This window comes from Meleagris gallopavo, chromosome 19, assembly GCF_905368555.1.
Source record: "Meleagris gallopavo chromosome 19, MGAL_WU_HG_1.1, whole genome shotgun sequence".
In the NCBI taxonomy this organism is placed as follows: Eukaryota; Metazoa; Chordata; class Aves; order Galliformes; family Phasianidae; genus Meleagris; species Meleagris gallopavo.
The window spans coordinates 5076441-5096077 of record NC_139422.1 but is presented as its reverse complement, the minus strand read 5'-3'; the positions used below and the strand labels follow the sequence as shown (position 1 = coordinate 5096077).

The 19637-nt window shown below is 41.6% G+C and overlaps 1 protein-coding gene across 1 annotated transcript; it reads right to left on the bottom strand.

Moving 5' to 3' along the window:
* Positions 1-311: 311 nt before the first annotated feature.
* On the bottom strand, positions 312-19297 carry PKN3 (protein kinase N3). The gene is made up of 22 exons (XM_010720854.4): positions 18853-19297; positions 15405-15687; positions 14744-14907; positions 13096-13225; positions 12851-13002; positions 12282-12477; positions 11689-11880; positions 11344-11453; positions 10727-10870; positions 9711-9786; positions 8581-8767; positions 7862-7973; positions 7018-7094; positions 5603-5669; positions 4959-5050; positions 4424-4600; positions 4272-4334; positions 3870-3946; positions 3165-3307; positions 2806-2913; positions 2168-2248; positions 312-1561 (listed from the first exon to the last, which is right to left on the bottom strand). Exons 1-22 carry the CDS (start codon positions 18874-18876, stop codon positions 1349-1351), a joined length of 2868 nt encoding a protein of 955 aa, XP_010719156.2. The 5' UTR covers positions 18877-19297; the 3' UTR covers positions 312-1348.
* Positions 19298-19637: the final 340 nt, after the last annotated feature.

Here is a 19637-nt window from a genome sequence, read left to right as displayed (position 1 = left end):
CAGTTATACTTGGCTCTGAAAATAGGAAAACAAGGTTCAGAGTGAATTTCTTGTTTTGCACAAACATATGCTCTTACTAAAGCTCTTAAATGTCTCTGAATTCTGAAACACTTAACCCAGGCAACTCACAAGCTGCTGCTTATCTCCCAAAATAGCACAATTGTATTAGTTCAACTTCTGTCTACCTGCTGAAGAAAACTGAAAGAATAAGAGCTTTGTGTCCCTTTTTGTCTTCAGTGGAATGCTTCATTTCTATACATGCTTTCCTTTTTTACCCAGCAAGCTAACATCATGAATTAAAGGGAAGAAAATGAATCTAACTAAGTTTAATTACAAAGTATGTTGCTAGGCAAATTAGATCAGCTTAAACATCCTCATTTTCCAGCACTAACACTGTCAATATTTAACTATTCCAAAAAAGATACAGGATATACACATCGATGAACAACTGCAGAAAGACAACTTGACTGCAATCATCTGGATGTGGCAGCTGATCATACCATGCAATGTGTACACAGACAACTTGGGATGGAAGGAAGGAAGAAAAATACCAGCATGACATTTACAGAGAAAAATAAAATACTGTCTATTGAGTTTAGTATGGTAGCACTGATCTGAAACATTCACCTAACACCGAGGAGATGAAAAGCTGAGATTTCATTATAAGGAATAGTATCTTTATTTTCAAAAAAAAAAAAAAAGGAAAAGAAAGCATGTGCAAAATGGTGGCTTCTTTATATTATTAAAATCCATAGCTAAGATTTCACATCCTGAAAGAAGTATAAAGAGTTTTGTTTTGTTTTTACTTAAGATCCAACATCACTTGGATCATTACCAAACTCAAACATCATTATCTCAGTTGTGTTAAAATCCATTCCTTCTCTGGCATACACGTGAGTGGGAACAGGAATAAAATCATTACAAAGAAGGAGCACTGCATCTCTCTTCTAGAAAACAGGAGAGAAGTGCCCATTCTCCCTGGTATGATGTAACCCAAAAGAGCTGCATTCCTTTGGCTCTTTGTAAAGAGTAACCTGGGAGGCAGAGATGACACATTAAATCATTAAATTAAATTCAGATTAAATTCCAAATTACTATATATATATATATATTCAGTGGCAGCAGAAGACACATCTAGTCAAAAGTGAACTTCTCAAAGGTAATTCACATCCAGTATTCCTCCAGCAAGCAAGGCTGAAAAAAACACAGCAGAGTAACAGCTTGCAGAGCACTTCACCACTACCCATTCTATGAAGTTTGTTGACTTTTCCATTGCCCATGCCAAGTCCTCTCTAAGCCCTCTCAAGATGGTAACAATTTATTTGTTCGTGTTTCTTAAGCACAGGAATCAAGCATACAAAAGGTGTTTGGAGACAAAGTCAAAGTCCTTGAAGACAGCCTGCTCCTTACGGCTTAGGAGAGCAACTTCCTCTGGAGGAGTCAGAATTGGCTTCTGTGATGTAAACTCTTCATCAAAGTTGCTAATGTCTGTTGGATCTTTTAGAGTGGGCACAAAAGGGGGCTTCAGAGTCTTGGCATACAAAGCATCCCAATCCATTTCCTGTAAGAGAAGTGAACAGGCCAGGCAGACATTATTTATGAAACACGAAGTTAAAATGAAGGGAAAAAACATGCCAAAGCAAACAGTATGGTTGGTGCAGGCCAGGTAGTATAGAGATTCAACAGCACCTGGAGGAATGGTAACTAACACCTTTGCCTAGAGCAAACATATGCCACTGACCTCCAGCAAATGTTTTTTTAACCCCAACTTCTCTTGGGATTCTTGTATATTCTGCAACTGTAGGTGCCACCAACTATACTGGATGGCAATATCTGTCATCACTAGACCACATCTTTGCTGCAGTTTGATTTATAACAGAGTATTTGGTGATAGCTTAAAAGAAATGTATATTCATACATAGAAGCAGCACAATCTGGAATAGCAAGCTGGTCCTGGAAGCTTACAGAACCCAGAAAACACACTTAGGGGTGCCATTGCCAACATGAATTGAAACACTAATGCCTGAATAGAGCAATGAGATGCAACAGAAGCTGCCACTAAGATCTCACTGATAAATAATGGAAATTTGCCTCGGTACCAACAGAAAGCAAACCACTCTCATCTCAAATACAAGAGCTAAGGAGGAGGAATAAAGTGAATTCCTACCTTAAAAAAAGGCTGGATTTTAATCTCTTCTGCATCTTTTTCCCCTGCTCCCAGTCTACGCTCTGGACACTTTCGAAGAAGCTGCAGGAAAGATCAGTTCAGAATTAAATAACTGGAACAAAGATGGACAAAACCAACATTCTGAAGATAAAAACTGAAAGAGATGAACCAACCAGTATTTTCTCATTCACTTTCTCTGCAGCAATGTCAAACTGCTAGTAATAGCTCAGACATAGCTCCTTGTGAACAACTTGTCATTGACATACCCAGTACAAACTGTGTGTAGAATCTTATGTTAATTGTGCACCTGTAACTACCAGGTTACATTCAAAAAATCAAATCAAGCCACTTTCAATGAATGACTCCAATACTTCTGTCTTTGAATCAACGCTTCTCTATTTCAGAGTTTGCAGCAACAGACATCAGTGAGAAGCTTCCTTATTCATTCCCAAGCTGAAGAATAGCATTTATGTAAAGAGAAGGTAAAATATACATAAATTTTAAGTGTTTCTTTAATCCATGTAGGCAGCTGTAGGCTACACACACATACAGTAACTGGTCCTACCAGAGTTCCTGTGGATCCACTTATGGTAAAATACAAATTCCTCAGGCACCCAGAGACCCCTCAAACCCATTACCTTACGGATAATAGAAAGTGCCTCTGATGAAAGGAATCGTGGATACTGGACTTCATCATTGACAATGCTATCAAAGACTTCTTCCTCATCATCTCCAGGAAATGGCGACTGCAATTGTGACAATTTTTAATTTAACATACATGGCATCCATTCCTTGCTAATATACAGGAACAAGAATAGCGAGGAGTTGTACAGATCAATTATTCTTTGGCAAGCACAAAAAAATTATCTAAATACTACAGTATTATTAATAACTAATAAATAGTTGGCTACTTTCATCAAAATTTTATCTCAGATGTTCGGGTACTGCTCTGCCCAAGACTGCTTGATGAGATTCTCTAAGAGATATGTGGTCTTACCTCACCAACAAGCATCTCATAAATGAGCACACCCAGTCCCCACCAGTCTACTGCCCGAGTGTATGAGATGTCTGTGAGGACTTCTGGAGCCAGAAATTCAGGAGTACCACAGAAGGTGTTTGTGCGGTCTCCAAAACCTATTCCTGCAGGACAAGAACACTTTTGTCAAATCCAGCACATGCTTCTAAATAGATCTCATGCAGTCTCATCTTCTAAAAACAATGGATTACCTCTTGATAATTTGTTGTTGTTAACCATGCAAGCAAGGGCTCTCATCAGTGCTTGCAAATACTAATGAGAACGTATGATACCTCATGTCCCCAACAACTCTGAATAGCAACTCAGACAATGCTTAAATAAGCAACTCAATCAAGAAAACCTGCAGATTCCACTGTTCATTTACTTAATACATATAGGATGCTACATATCTGGTAGCATCCTATATCCTTGCTTCTTTCAGCAGAGAAGTACACTGTAAACTCCTTCATAAGGTACCTGAAGAGCAAAGGGTACTCTATCCAAGTTCATCATGGGCAGACAGGTGACATTTATTTATTTTTAAGTGGAGATGAATACATGTTTATTTTAAGTGGAGATGAAGTTGCATACAGCCACCTGGTACTCATATTTGTGAACACCACACCAAAGCCCAGATCCTAAACTTTGTTCTGATGCTTAAATATTGGCTTCATCAAAGGAACTCACCTTCCTTACACAGTCCAAAATCTGCAATCTTCACAAATCCTTCAGCATCTAAAAGCAGATTATCCAATTTCAGGTCCCTGTAGGCAAAGAAGGGGGTGAAGAAAATGGTGGATGAAGTCTGAGGACTGCCATCCAGACTCTTTTGCATGAGGCAGAAACAAGATGTTCATAAAAAGAATAAATATCTACAACCAGTCTACATTCAGTTTAAACCACATATTATTTGGAAAATTCCCCTCAACTTACTGATGTTTTCCTCTTAATGAAAGTCTCACAAAGCAACTTAGAGATGGGAAAAATAAAGACAAAGACTAGAGACCTCAGCTCCAGGGATGTAGCTACAGGAAAAAATAAACTTTCAAGTTGCTAAACTGTTTTATATTTGATTTTTCATTGCATTACCTATAAACAATTTTCTTCTCATGCAGAAATTGGAGTCCCAAGACTACGCAGGCTGTGTAAAACCTAGCAAAGAGGAACAGTTATCAGGAAAAATATATGAGAACCAAGTTAAATACTTCCAATGCCTGGAAACCAGACTAATTGTAACTCACTGTGCTGTACGCTCTGGAAAAACATCTTCATGTATGCGCATCATAAGATCACCTCCTGGAGTGTATTCCATCACAAAACAAGCATGATGAGGCGTTTGGAAACAAGCAAACATGTTCACAAGAAATGGATGATCAGAAGAATTGACCACCTCAAATATTCGCTTCTCACAGTTCAAGCTGCCAGGATTCAAAGAATTAAAATGTCAGTGTTAGAATTTGGCAGAAAAACCTGTTTCAAGAAAGACAGAATGAAGATGAAAATCTTTACCTCTTATGATATGGAAATAAAAAGCGTGGTTATTACAATATTTGTCTTATATGCTTCCAAACCTTGAATTTTAGATCGTTCTTCAGGTGCGTATCATTGCACCAGAAGCTAGAAAGTAGAGCTATTGTAAGTTCCCTTACACCTGATTTTAGATACCCCAGTCTTAAGGTCATCCTAAACATTAATAGTACTAAGACCAGTATACATCATACCTACAAGATTACAGATGTGATAATATATCATTGGCAATTGTACGACAAAGCTCACCTATCAATTTCATCTCTCCTAATGATATCTTTTTTCTTCAAGGCTTTGATAGCATACAGCTTCCCAGTTGCTTTGTATTGGGCCAACAGTACCTGAAAGACAACAAAAATGCTGTACTCCAAACAAATCTGTTATTTCCTTGTTGGATTACTTTGACTCCCATTGACAGAAACTATTTCTATCCACTTCAGACAGCCATTCTTAAAACCAGGCTTAAGTGGCTCCAGAAATGGAGCTCTTTTTCCCTACTCCTTGAGCTGCTGCAGTCCAGAAAGACATCACTGTAAGTTATGGTCTTTTCGGAAACAGCAGTACTGCAGCTGGTCCTGTGTTTTAAAAGCACCTCAATACTCTTACAGCAAGCACCTATCTGCACACTTTATGGGAATCACACAATTCCACCAATGATCACAGTGATAATGGAAAGAGTGGTAACACTGTGCTCTATTAGATAGTTTGGAACTCCCTGGAGGGGACTTCAGGACTTTTGTCTGTTATTAAGAGTACCAGCTGCTCGTGGTTTTGCTTTGTATACCCACAGTACAACAAATCTCTGCAACATTTCTATTCAGGCTGTAAGGCAGAGGCCCACCTTCACAACAACAGCCCTACAGCCCTTCACAGAGAAAGCACTTCTGCACTACCTTCCCAAAATGGCCGCGTCCCAGCATGGCAATGCAGTGAAAATCCTCAAGATGAACTGCCCCTTTCCTGGAGACAAACAAACAAGATTTGCTGAGACAATATACAAAAGATGCAGAAACAGAATGCAGATGAGTGTTTATTTGTGTTAGAGGAAGAAACTCAGTACAGCAAAAGGCAAGGTGAACACCTGCCACCTAGGCTGAAATCTGGAGAAGTTAAGCCTGTTGTTCTCTACTGAAGTGTACTGCTCATAAAAGAATTAGTTCTCCCACATCCCCCATCCTTGGGAGAGTAAAATTCAGATTTACCAACACTCCTTTCAGCAGGCTCATCAGCGACTGTGACAACCAGCCATGAACATGTATATCAAGTGCCAGGAGGACAAGGGAATAAGAAGTAGAGGAGTTCTCAAACAGGAATTGGAAATGAAAAAAAGGGAGACAACAGACATAAGATGTTGCTAGGGAAATAAAATTTAAAATAAGATTCTATAGAACATTACATCAGCTACAAGGTGTTACCAAGGAAACTCAGACCACAGAATTGCTTGGAAATAATTTAAAAAACAAAACACCCACCCCTCAAAAGCTTTACCAGGATCACCTTTAAAAGGCAGCAGATGCTTTATACCCCTCCAGAGAGTGAAATGAAGGGCTCAGTAGGCACCCAACTCATTAGGACCCAACTCCCTCCTAAGCTTTCTCAGAGAGAAGGGAGGTAATTGTCTGAATGCATCCTGACTCAGGCATTTTGAAGACGGGACCCTTCAAAAGTGATGATGAAGTTATCAGAATGTTCTAAGATCTGAACTTCAAGATCTGCTTAGACAGGTCTTATTTGTACTTTTTCAGTGTTTGTTTAACAATAGCAATTTTATACTTGTTTTTGGTATATATGCTACTGTGTATCTTTCCAATATACAAGATACATACTCACCTGCCACAGACTATAAACAACTTCCTGTTTTATGCCTCCCTATGTAATGAAAGACATTTTGTCTTGCATATCAATGAAAACAAAAGAGTGAAAGGGGTGCCAAGAGTGTTTCTGAAATACATTTCTTACAATTCTACTTTGGTGTGTCTAAATGCACTACACTATAAAATTTTAACACAAGGAAGCATTGGAAGACAGTTAAGTGACTTTAGTTCCTAATAACATCGGTTATTACGTTGTAAAGTCTATTAATAGGCTAAGTAATGGGATTTAATAAGCAAGTAAGGGGTAGCAGACGCTTGGAGAAGTAAAGTTCAGAGCAGACTTTTCATGGTATTGCTCACAAACAGCACTAAGAATCTGCTGCTGAGAAACCAAAGCATATCTTAAATAGAATTTTTGTACTCTATGCTCAGAAATTTCAACCCAGTGCTTCTTTAATCTGTGACCCAAGACATGTCATGCTGCCCACTGTTACCTTGGAGATGCCTGGATTGCAAATTCTGTTAAAGCAGAGCTGCAAGTCTTCTCCTCTACATGCAGCCTCTTCAGACACTAGGAAGAGAGAGAAAGTTGCAGAATGTAATTCTCTGGAATCACCAAATCAGGTGTAGAAACCCTGATCCAAGTTTCCTCTGGTGTAACAATACGGCATGACAAGTATTTAAAGTTGGTCATCACTTCTGCTTGGAGGAAAGCAGCATCAACAAAGATTGTCTGTGGTTACACAAAACAACTACCATGTACGCTTTAAAAAGTCTAGGAAAAAAATATTTTCTTTATAGGAAAAAAAAAGACATTTCAAATGTCTAAAAGAACCACAGTGATTAGAGAATGCAGACTCCTCTATTGTCAAAGCCAAAGAAGAAATGGATTAGACATGGTTGAACACAAGTCATTACGCATTGTATCACTCAGAACAATTTTCCTGCTCCTTTTTCTCAGAAAATGAGAGCTTTTCTCTCTTTTTGCCCAATTTCTTTAACAACAAACATTTTCATCTGGTCCTAAAAGCCTGTTGAACCCTACTTTTTATTCATAGATATCTGTTGGGTACTTCTGCCCTGAATTCCCAATGCTGACCTACCTCTCATTTTGCAAGAAAAGCAACATATAACTAAAAAAGAGCTGCAAGACTTTAGTGAAGACTCCATGCCAGAGTAGCTTACTGGGCTCTGGAACCCTGGAGACCAATCAGCTCAGCTAATGAGGAGGTAACTGTCAGAAGTACAGGTAATTTCTCCAGTAATAAAATAAATTAGAACTGGGCCATGAAAGAATATCAACCAACAAATGAAAGTCTCCCTGTTGGCTCAGATTACCGGAGAATCTGCAGGAGATGGTGTTGGTTCTTTGGACTTGGCCATCAGAAAGAGACGTGGAGGCTTGGGTGGTGCTTCATCACCATATGTAAGCTTTGCCTCAGGAAAGTCACTGTATTTGTAAGAAAAAAAAACAAGAGATTGCCTTAGAGCAGAGTATTGTATGGAAACACAACTATATCACTTTTAACGTGTAAGCAAAGTTTATTTCAGTCCAGTACAGTGGACAAGAGGACCATTTGATTCATACTACAAGTGTGTGAAGCATCAACAAGAAATATGCTCTTCTAAATAAAGGAAAACTATCTATTAAGTTGTCGATGATTAGACTCATGTTACTTTTGAAAATCTGCGTTATTGTTTTTTGCATCATAATGCTTAGTTATGACCACTTCTATACCCACAGTTCTCACTGCAGAGGAAAACAAAGTTGCTGAAATTCCCCTAGTTCTGGAGCACACTGCTTATTGGGACGGTGATTTTGGAAATTGGTTCAGCTGCCAACAATACATCAGAAGGAACCACAGAACACTGAACAACCCACCAAGCCCACTTCATTTCAGGCAGCATCAGCTTTTCTTAAAACCCCGAATTAAGTTCCACAGATACAACGTTCATATTAATATATTTTTCCACCTCAGTAAGGTGCAATAAAATTTTAAGGTGTATTCTATGCCTGTTCCAGACTGTCATACAGCAATACTCAGAACATGACTTACCTACTCAGCTTGGTTATTGAGTTAACATGATTTTGTAGGGGAACTGGAGAGAAATCCGCATGCATGGAATCATGAAGTGGGGGACTCAGAGTGCTAATGGAACTACATGGAGGGAGGAAGCTCATCATCAGGCGACCCCAAGCAGCAACACTGATGTTCATTTGAGGAGCTCGGAGAAATTCTTTCCCTGCAGGAGTCATGGTCAAAACATTGCTGAGATTACAACGTACAGATTATAGTCTGATGAACTGTTAGACTACCATTATCACCCAAGCACCTGTGGACTTACCGAGAAAATAGAAATGCACTCTGGAGAGAATGAACTTTCTTTTAGGGAATGAAGTCTAGTCATGATGATGAATTAGATCCATATAACTTCATAACAATCCTCAAACAGAAGCTTTTTTATTATTTTATTTTAAGCCAAGTTTTCTTCTATTTGTATTTTAATCACTCAGCCTGTTAACAGAAAGCTTCTGAAAACATCTCAAAAACAGTATAAAGCTTTTGGGATCCTTTTATTATTTTTACTACCTCCATAAATACAAAATCAAGTTTATCCCCACTGCCAAGAATCCTCTGCATGTAAAATCTTACCTTACTCAGCTTCATGGAAAAAAAAAAAAAAAAAAAATTGCAGACTAAAAAGAAAGTATGTGAGTTATTCCAGTCCCTAGTCTGACATGCCAGTTCCAAAGCCTTGACAGTCAGTAGCCTGTTCATGCTACAGTCTTCTACGATTCAGATTTTTCCAGGAAGTTTTCCAATACCTGTCCTTTCATCAGTAACAACATTGCTGGGCAAATTAATACAGCTCAAGTCCTAGATCTTGCTAAGAAGTCTGTTAAATAGTAGTACTTGTATCTTCCTAATACTGGTAACTGTGAATAGAAACAGTGCAAAAATATCACATTATACACTATGCTGCAACCAGACAGCCTGAGTTTTTTATGACTGAACATTATAGCATAATAATGAAATCCACCTACTTACACACAGCAATTAGCAAGCATTTTAATGCGTCTCACAAATTTAATGAGATAGGAGTGCATGGCAGACTACTTGTGCAAACTCCTGCGCTCACCCACACACCCCAGATAGTCAGTTACCTTTCAGTAATAGGAGCTCACCTTTCTGTTTGGGGAAAATACGTTTCTGTCGCTGCAGTTTTGGCTTTCTCTCAATGACAGGATTACAGAACATCACCTGTCAGAGAAGCAAAGGGGATTTTTCAAAATAGTGCATTTACACTGTGAATGCAAACTTGCACACATGCTCTCTCATCAAATTCTCCATTCATATCTTTTTGGTAAGCTAGGAATCACTCCTACAGATTCCAGATCGTGTTATTCTAGCTTCACTGTCTAAACATCTGTTATTTCAACTGTGGTTGGAATTTTCTGTGTCCTGAAATGAAGAAAACCCAAAAACTTGAGACCAATTCATACCATAAATAAAATTAATCTAACTCAAAGCTATACATTAAAAGCTGCTTTATAATGCAGCCATTTGTAAGGTGGGGGAAAAAAAAAAGTAGCAGTCCATGGCACAAAAATTAAATTAAAAAAAAAGTCAACCACTAAACACAAAGGACGGGAGGTAAATTTTGGTCCGTAAGGTCAAGATCCTGCTTTTGGAAAATTAAGCATGGGGTCTTTCATCACAACACGACAAGAAAGCACTGTAGCATGTAAAGGATTATCTGGATGATCTCTTCATGGATAGCATTTAACTCTTTATTACTAACTTCAGAAAGATGGTAAAATAAGTATAACCAGAGGGAATATTGAACTCTGATTCTATAGCCTGTGTAATTCAAACCTGACCATTAAGCCCTACGTCTAACTAAAGTGTCACCAATGACTCATAATGAGAGCAAATAAAAAAACTATGGTTTTCACAGTGCACACACGTAAGTACAGAGGAGTAGCTGAAGTGTCACTTCAGGGTATGTCTTACAATATCACATTGCTCCTTATTCATATATGTGATATTGATGGAAAAGTATTTCAGGTGTCACTCTACCCTTCTAGATTATTAGTCCTTCTGTTCCTTGTGTACTGGGTTGAACAGCTGCTCTCAGGGCAGGCAGGGCACCCTGAACAGACAGATTTATCTGAAAAAGAAACAAAGTTGACATTTCTACCTCTGCAAAAAGCATTCCTTGGGGTTCAAGCAAGAGGCACATCCCATGGCGTTCATTATCAAGGAAATCATCCAAACGTAAGAACTTCACTGCACACAGTTCTCTCCAGTCTCTCCAATAAATTGAAATTTCGAGTTCACGAGACTAGAGGGAATGGGAGATGGGTGGTGGAGACAAAAAAGCAGAAGAGTTACATGCTGCCCCATAATCCGGACGTGCCACACACACGCTGCTGTTAAATTCGGTTAACTAGGCAGTGTGCATAAGCAACTTCTTCATCCTTCTGCTCCCCCTCTGCCTCTGACATTTTCAGATCTTCCCAGCTACAAAACCTTTCGGAGATAGCTGCTTTTGCTCCACATTTCAGGAATCTTTCTTAGAGTCAATTTGCTAGTAAGATAAAATAAAACTACTTAGATACAGAACAAAGGACAACAGATGTTGTTCAGGCTGAATTTCTGCCAGAGATGCACTGCCTTGAGGGGAAGACTAGGATAACTAGTACATAAAAGGACATGGGGACAGTGCCAATCAAATGGAATTGCAACTAAATGAGCAAATTGTGTAAGGTAAAATGGAAAACCAAACACAACTCAGGAAAACTTAAGCCATCTTACCCTGTCTAGCTCAATGACAAAGCTCTGGTCCCATGCCTGGTTATTTACTGGTCCCCAGTTTGTTTGGCCAACGACTTTATTGTCCACTTTGAGCACAGCAAGGACTTCATCTGGACAAAGGAGAAAATGTGGATTATAGTCTTTTACACTGCTATAAAACTAAAGATAAATCTCTCATGCTGAAGATGACTATCCCAACCAAACACAATTTCCAGGAGATAGCCAGGAAGATTAGATATGATGTGACTTAGTTTTGCAGCCTCGTACTAGGATAACGTAGTACTCAGAAGAGAAGCCCCTTGCCCCCAAGTGCCACTCACATCCAGCAAAGAGCCTCATACTCACTACACAGCTCTTCATTTCGCAGGTACTTTCCTGCAACACTACGGCCATGGATACCCAGGCCAACTCTTGTTAGGGAAAAGGACTTCAAGTCGCCTGGGCTGCCGCAGATGGGAGAAGAACCAGCCATTCGGGAACGGCCGGGAACATTTTCCAGTAAATCCTGACATCCCATCAGTCTCACTTCCAACGTTCCTGAGGAATTTTAGGAGAGTAAAGAATGTTATTCCATAAAAGATAACAGTGATTCCAGTTAATCTATCCTCATATGGGTCCAAGAATTTCTCAGATTCATTATTCTTTGGCTAATATAGCTTAAATCTACCCCAGGTAAGAATAACATAGTATAGAACAGTCCAGTTGGAAGGAACATACAGAGATCAACAAGTCCAAATGCCTATTTAATGAAAGATATTTAATATATTAATCAACTACTAACTCATACGATCAGAAAGCTTTTAGTAGCATAGAAGAAATAAGTCTCATTCACAGAAGATCAAATGTCCACGTAACAAGAGGCACTACAACAATTAGAAGAAATGCAACTCATTTTTAATTTCATCTTCTCCACAAGATGCCACGCAGGATTTACATACCTGTAAGGGCTGTAGGTTTGATGACTGAAGTGGGTTGGATAATGCCATGCTGAGCTCCCAGGGAAGAGGTATTTACTAATTCCTGCTTGATGAGTGCTCGTTTTGGGTGATCTGGAGAAAGCCCACTAAGCTGACGTTCCAAGGACAAGCGCAGCAGGTCAATCTTCTGGGAGGACTCTTGCAAACGACCCTGAGCCTAGCAATATGAAGTAGAACAGAAAGCAGGCAGAAGTTTTCAAAGGAACAGCTCCAGTCCAGGTACTACTATTCCTTTATGAACAACTAGAGTTGGTCTCAAAAAAAGAGCCGATAACATCTTAATAACAAAGAACTTGAGGGAATATTTTCCAACAGATCCTGACTGCCTCATAGGTGTCTAAGTAGTTTCTAAGTAGTTTCACCAAAGTAAGGAATATTATCCCTGGAAGAGAATGTGATCCCAAACAGTCTGTTCTCACAGTCAGGAATTTGCCAAATTCATAACTTATGGTTAGTTCTGCTCATTCAGGTTAAATCACTGGTGCTGAGGCATGAAACTGCTCTTTAAGAAGACCTGAATAAGTGCTTACCTCAGCCAAAAATTTGCGATCTTGTACACGACTCCCTCCTAGGATCTTCAGCACATTTTTTGCCCCCTCAGCGACAGCAGCTTCAATGCGTAGACGATGCCTCAGCTCCTCAATGCGCAGCTCCACAGCACTGATGGTGGCTCCCAGCCTCACTGGGTATTTGGGAGATAAAATACAGTGAGAATCAAAATAGACCATTCTGGATCTTAAGGCTTTGGTCACATCTTTTACTTAACACACCCTACCTGCTGGATCCACCGTATCTTCCATCCCTCCTGCTGACTGAGATACCTTCACGATGTGCATGCGGATAATTTCAATCTTTGTCTTACTATCCTGAAGCATCTGCTTAGCTGTAGCCAGCAGCTTCCGCTCCTGCCAAACAGAAAGCATGTACAGAGAAAGGACCATGATCATTAAAAATAGATTATGGCAATGTGTTCAGCTAAGGAGTGAGATGCTACCTGCAATAAGGATCATATAAACAATTCTGAAATAGCATATGTAAGCATTTATGTAAAAGAGACATTGCTGAGGATCAAGGACTTCGAGATCATTATCTCAGTTTTTAGAGAGAAAGGACAGGCCAAGGAGTCTTTGATGGACTATGACACCAAGGGGGGAAAAAAAAAAGATGAGTTGCTACAAAATGCCTTATAGATACGTCAGTTAGAACCAAATCTTGCAGTCAGCTGAGACCTGTGGTTCACTACTTGGTCGTACTTACAGTATTCTTGAGCATAATGTTTGAGAATATCAGAATAGCACATGCCTGTACACTGCTGGTCTTAGTGAATTAAGCTTGACTTTTGACTTTTAAATATGATTATGCCAAATTCAGTAAGTGGGATGAATATGAAACTAGTAAAGCACTGAAAATTTCTCTCAAATAAAGAGATATCAACAATATCAACACTTTTTAACTTAATGTTCCTCATATTACCAACTGAATGTACCTCTTATACTACCCTCACTATCTTCTCAAGCTAAAGAGAGTTAGAGAATATCTGTTTTCTAGAGATATCACTTCTATCATGCTACTTCCTATGAGATACTTTTCTCCAACTCAAATCTGCCTCCAAGCTCAAGTCACTATGAACATTGAGGTTGGATGTCTTAACACATCTACATGGACATTCAGTCAGCCAAGTTCAGCATCTACACCAAAGGAATCATGAAAAGTCTGTAGTATGTAAGTAAGATTTTTCCAAAAGGTCATCCATCTATTTAGGAATGAATGAGAGTGCCTACAGCAACTCTTTATCTAACTAGAACTTTTCACAGAAGGATTTAGGTGGCTGAGGTAAGAAATAAAAATTAAAAATTAAAAAAAAGATTCCCAACTCTATCATTAATACCATTAAGCAGCATTCAAGAGCAGAAGCACAATCAGCATTTGCCATGGAAGAACTGCTGTAAGGAGCAAAATTGCTAGACTGTGCCAGTCTGGCTGGTCTAATAATTCCCCTCTAACAGTAATCACCACATGATTCATAAAAGGCACCAGCAACCGTACCATGGGCCAAAGTGGACTAAAAATGCCCTTCCAGAAAAGCCTTGCCCTAACATCCAGTAATTATAGATTAGCTTAAGCTCTTGACAAATGATATATGTGCCATCCAATTCCTTTTCAATTCCTGCAATCTATGTGTTGGACTTGCTGTAACATGTTATCTTCATATGACTGGTTGTCCCATGCAGTATCATAACCTGCTGTCACTATGCTGAGCACCAAAACGCAGAGCTGGGATTCAGTCAAGCATGCTTCACAGATTAATTTCTTTCACACACCAATTAGCAGAGAGAGTTTGTACATGGATTTAATGTATATTAAATAAGATATATTTAATTCCAGGGATTGATATTCCCAAATTGTTGTTTATTCCTGCTTACCTTGGATGTTGCACTTGAATACATCTGGATCATATTCTCAGCTCCTTGCTTGACTTTCATTTCAACATGCAGCTGCTTTTTCAGAGCTTCAACCTTCCTTGCCAGGGGATCTGGGTTTCTTTCCCAGAGGCAAGGGTCAGGAGATAAAGATCCATCTGCACAAACTATGTCATAAACATAATTAGTTGTCTTTTCTTGAGTTATTTCACTGCATGTTCTAAATGATTCCACACAAGAAGGTTAAGTTACAAAATAACACATAAAAAGGTCTCTATTCTCTACAAAACTGACTGCAAAATATTGTTGCAAATGAAGCTTCAGTTTCTAAGTATTTCTTTTTATCAGTGAACTACTCCTACCAATCACTCTTTCAATTTTATACTTATTCACATCCCATAAGGCACTTCAGTGTTCAACTGCCTAGAAACTCTATTCAGATCCCTTCAACTTCACCTACAGCCTGCTCCTAAATACTGTCCGTGCCCAGCGTTCTTCCCTCTACACTAATCTCTCATGTTGCCTGACTTCTTTCACCTCAATTGCCTCCATTCCCAACCTTTTACTGCACAGATTATTTCATCAGCTGAATACCAACAGGTAAAATCCCCGCTAGCATTGGAGCACCACAAGATTTTCCTGTCAGCCGTGACCCATGGCATACCTGTCTTGCTGTCCTCCTTGTCAGTTATTACAATCCTCGCATTCAGCTCCTGAAGTTCCCAATGAAGTTGTTCCAGTTTGCGGTTGGAGGATTTCAGCACGTGCTCTATATGAGCAAGATTTTTTCTGTCTGTTGTTGCTTTACGCAGGTTTTCTGCTCCCTCTTTAATTTTCAGTTCTTTCTGTATAGCACGACGAAGTAGTTCCTTTTCACCCTCCAGTTTTTGCTGGAAGCTTGGATCCATTAAGTTCACACCATTGCCCAGCTGCAAGAGGCAGCTGCCCTGCAACCAAGCAGCATTGGACAACAGGATTTCAGAAATGACACAGTTTAACTTTCTTTTTAAGGATGAAACAATACCCTTATAAGATTCCACTCTTCCACTTCATTTAGAAAATGGTTCGCACAAACTCTGAAGCTCATCTTTTCATGAAGTTTTCAAGACTTAGATTCAAATTCCAGAGGACAAAATGCAACTTTGATCATCCTGTGCTGTAATTTGCCTTTAAATCACAGTGGAAACAAACCTCCATCTTACTTTTCTTTTGGTTATTTAATGGCTACATAAATCTTTGTTCCTACAGTATCAAAGCTTAGCCAATATTTGCCCTTGTCCCAATCATACAGTAAATACAGATTATGTGTCCAAAGACACACAACTAACTGTTAGAGACGTTGCAGAGTGTCACAACCATGCATCAACTCAAAGCTGTTACCCTGAAGAAGATAAACATAACCCCTACAGCAGTTGCTTACAAACGAGCAAGCAAAGAATAAGCTTAACTCCCAGCTAGGTCTGAAAAGGGAAGCAGCCTGCTGTCTCAAGCTGTGGTTTACAGGCAGCAAGGCCACTTAACGTGTTGCATTTAGCAGCCACCACGCTTGCTCTGGGCTTTGTCTTGTATTGTTTTCAACACACCTTGTTCTGCTGAGATATGCCTCAGCAGCAGCTCTGGACAGAGGTGTTCTGTATACAAACTCTGAACCTTTGAACCTGCACAGTATAGGCAGTAACATCTAAAGTGTATCTCACTCACCAAACAAGCACTGAATTTAAACAGCAGCTCTTAAAACTTTATCCAGAAGGATGCTACCTAACACCTAAAGAAACAGATGCAAACAAGAGCCTGTGCTTCTCTCTTCTGCACAAGAAGTGGCTTTATGGCATTAAGAGCACTTAATATCTTAACGTAGCATGATCACATTCCCCACTTAAACGCAAAAGAAATGGTTGCACAGCCAAACTCCACTCCACCAACCAACTCTGTACCACACAACCACACTAAAGACAGAACTCAGGAATCCTGACTTGCTTTCATATTCTTTAATTGGTTGACCACATTCCCAACAATAAACCACACTGGTTTTGCATTACTCACAACACTGCTGCATTTTAAGTGTGCTGTGCACCCAAAGCCCATGCCACTCACACAGAAACAAATAATTCAATCACACTCTTTGTATATTTTGTTACACATCTCAAAGACCCAAACCAACATCCTCGATCAGTTTGCAGTACAATTTCAGCCCAACAGCAAAATAATGAAAGAACTAAAAGGAAAAACAAATCTATTTTAAATTTGGCCTAAAACCAAGTTGGGTCTGCAAGGGATACGCTATAGCCATAATAGGAATTGTTCAGATCGGTAGCAAAACAAAAAGGTTCAGATTAACATCCTGAGTCCAGGAAGTTCTCGCCCAATTAATAAAGCCAGGAACTAAGCCAGAGCTTTGAAAAACATCCAGGGTTTTGCGAGGAAGAACTTGAATCATGGAGTTCCTGAGTCACAGGCTCAAGCTCTACCAGCTCGAAGTTGGAAAATCAAAAAGCTCTTTATCCAGTTTGTAAAAAGTGACTAAAATTAGTCTGCTGGTTAAGTCTCATTAAAAAAAAAAAAATCAGAAAAAGCAGGCAGATTTATTTTCTATCCAAACTATGCAAATGGAGGTAAGCAATCCATCCTCTCCATCTGCACTGAGCAACAGAATGAGTGGCTGATGCAAGATTAGTTCTGACAAAGGGTACTGAGTCCAGAAACCTGGATAGGGGTTCAGAGAACAGGTATAGTCCAGGCAGTAGTCAGGTCACTTGCCCTTCAAGTCGCTCTGCCAGAAGCTGGACGGAATGCACCACACTCATTTTCTAACGACAATTAGAATGTAAGAATGGTATGTTTTACTGGGTCCTACTACCCCTCTATAGAGCAGGGATGCCTTACCATAGATATAGTTTGCTACAGGAACACAGCACATTCTATTCTGAGAAGGATAAGAAAGCTGCATTTGCATCTGTGTTGATGCATTTTGCATTCTGACTGAGGAATGTCGGTGGGGTGTCGGGATGCCGCCACAGCCCACGTGCAGCTGTTCCTGGCTTCCCAGAGGTCAGCCTTCAGCTGAGGTCAGCCCTTCAGCACAATCCAGGCACACAATCACAGCTTGCACAGAAATACCCCCAGCTAGCTTGAATTAGCTCACTTTTGGTACTTTTGTCTGCTAGAGCTCAGCCAGGGCTTCAGCTGCACTCGGGTTGTGCTGAAGCATCCAGACTGCTTCCTAACCAGCAAAGATTTCAGCAGAGCTCAAGTTGCTCTTAGCCCTCTAGATTGCAGCTCTTGGGCTGCTACCCAGCCCGACCATCAGATCCAGCTGCACAAAGCCCAGCACAAAGCCGTCCTTCAGAGCCACACCGCCAACTGAGACCGATCTACAGTTTGATGCAAGGAGCTGGAGGTGATGAGAGCATCCCCGCTGCAGACACACGTGTTCACCGCAGTATTTTAAATCCCTTCTTTCACAGCGACTTCGTGCTGAGGCCCGCGTCGGGCAGATCGCATTAACCACATTCGCTCTTTACAAGAAAAGGACACGGCTCGGCTTGGAAAAAAGCGATTGCAGTCCTGCCTGGAGCTGGTCCTCTTTCCAAAACTGAACGATGAGATTTTTGGCAAGCGGAGATCCCGTGTGGCTGCAGGACGGGGCACACCCGCAGCAATGGCACCGAGAGCTCTTTGCGACGTCTCTCCATCACCGCTTGCCCAGATTCGGCTCGAAACGCCTCAAGGAGGAGTTCGCACCCCTGTGCGGGGGAGCTTACCCCCAAAACGGTGTTTTTCCCAGCGGGGAGCCGCGCAGCCCCTCCCACTCCGAGGAGGACCCCGCTTTCTTCCGCAGCACAGACCCCGATTCCCCGAGGAGCGCCGGGCGCTGCGGGCTGCCTGCCTGCCTGCCTTCCTCCTCCCCCCCCCCGCCTCTCGCAGCGCCCGAGGCGCGGATCCTGGGAGAGAGCCGCGATCCTCTCTGCCCACCGCCCCCTCCCGTGGGCTTCCGGCGGAGCACGGAGCCTAGTTTTCCAGGCGGGAGGATGGGGAAACCCCCCGAGAGCCCCCAGGACGGGGCTGAGGGATGCCACCCGCATCAGGCTCGTCCCGCCCTTCGCGCCCCTCACCTGCGGGCTCCCCGCCGCCATCATTCCGTGCTACGCCGCCAACGACCGGCACTTTTTCAAACTTCAGCCTTCCCGGGAAGCGGCGCGGCCCCGCCAGCGCCCTCTCGCGGGGTCCGGGGCTGGGAAGTCCCGGCGGGCGGCCCTCGAGGAGCGGCGATCCTCCTCCCGTCCCCGCGAGACGCCCTGCCCGTAGCTCAGCCCTCCGCCCCCGCCCTGAGGGAACTGCCGGGACGGCGGCGGGAAGGAGAGGCGCGGCGGTCGGACGCTGAGGAGACCGAGGTACCTCCCGCCTCCACAGGCACCGGCGGCGGGGTTTTATGGCAAAGTGACGTTACGGTGACGCCGTGACAGATCTTAGCTCGGGCCGTGCTCGGTTCGTGACGTCTCCGGGCTGAAGCCGGGCGCTGTCGGTTGTGCTGGTTCTGCCAGCTGTTTGTAGTTCGCGTGTAGGGCAATCTTCAGCTCTCCTCCAGGGTCAGTGCTGCACTGAAAAGGAGATGACGCCCATCTGTCTGTGACCAACTAATCCTCCGTAGAGATGCCCCTCTGCGGGGCAGGATCGAGACAGTGCTGCTTCAGCTGAATATTTGGGACAAAGGTAACCCGAACCCATTGGCAGCGTTGCTACAAAATGTCAAGCGCTGCCTCAGCGCCATGCAGAGCTGATATGCGGTGTATCACATCCGCTGAGACACACCATCACTGCCTTCAGGTGGCACAAACCTCCCCTCAGATCCCGCCTCAGCAGCACTGAGTATTATTTTTGCATTAATATGCTTTTTCAG

Coding starts and splice junctions, on each gene's coding strand:
- PKN3 (XM_010720854.4), bottom strand. CDS start 18,876: ATGATGGCGGCGGGGAGCCCGCAG. Junction 7,095..7,861: donor CATCTCCTGCAGATTCTCCG/GTAATCTGAGCC, acceptor CTCTCTTCCTAG/TGTCTGAAGAGGCTGCATGT. Junction 3,947..4,271: donor GAGAAGAAAATTGTTTATAG/GTAATGCAATGA, acceptor CTTTGCCTACAG/GGACCTGAAATTGGATAATC.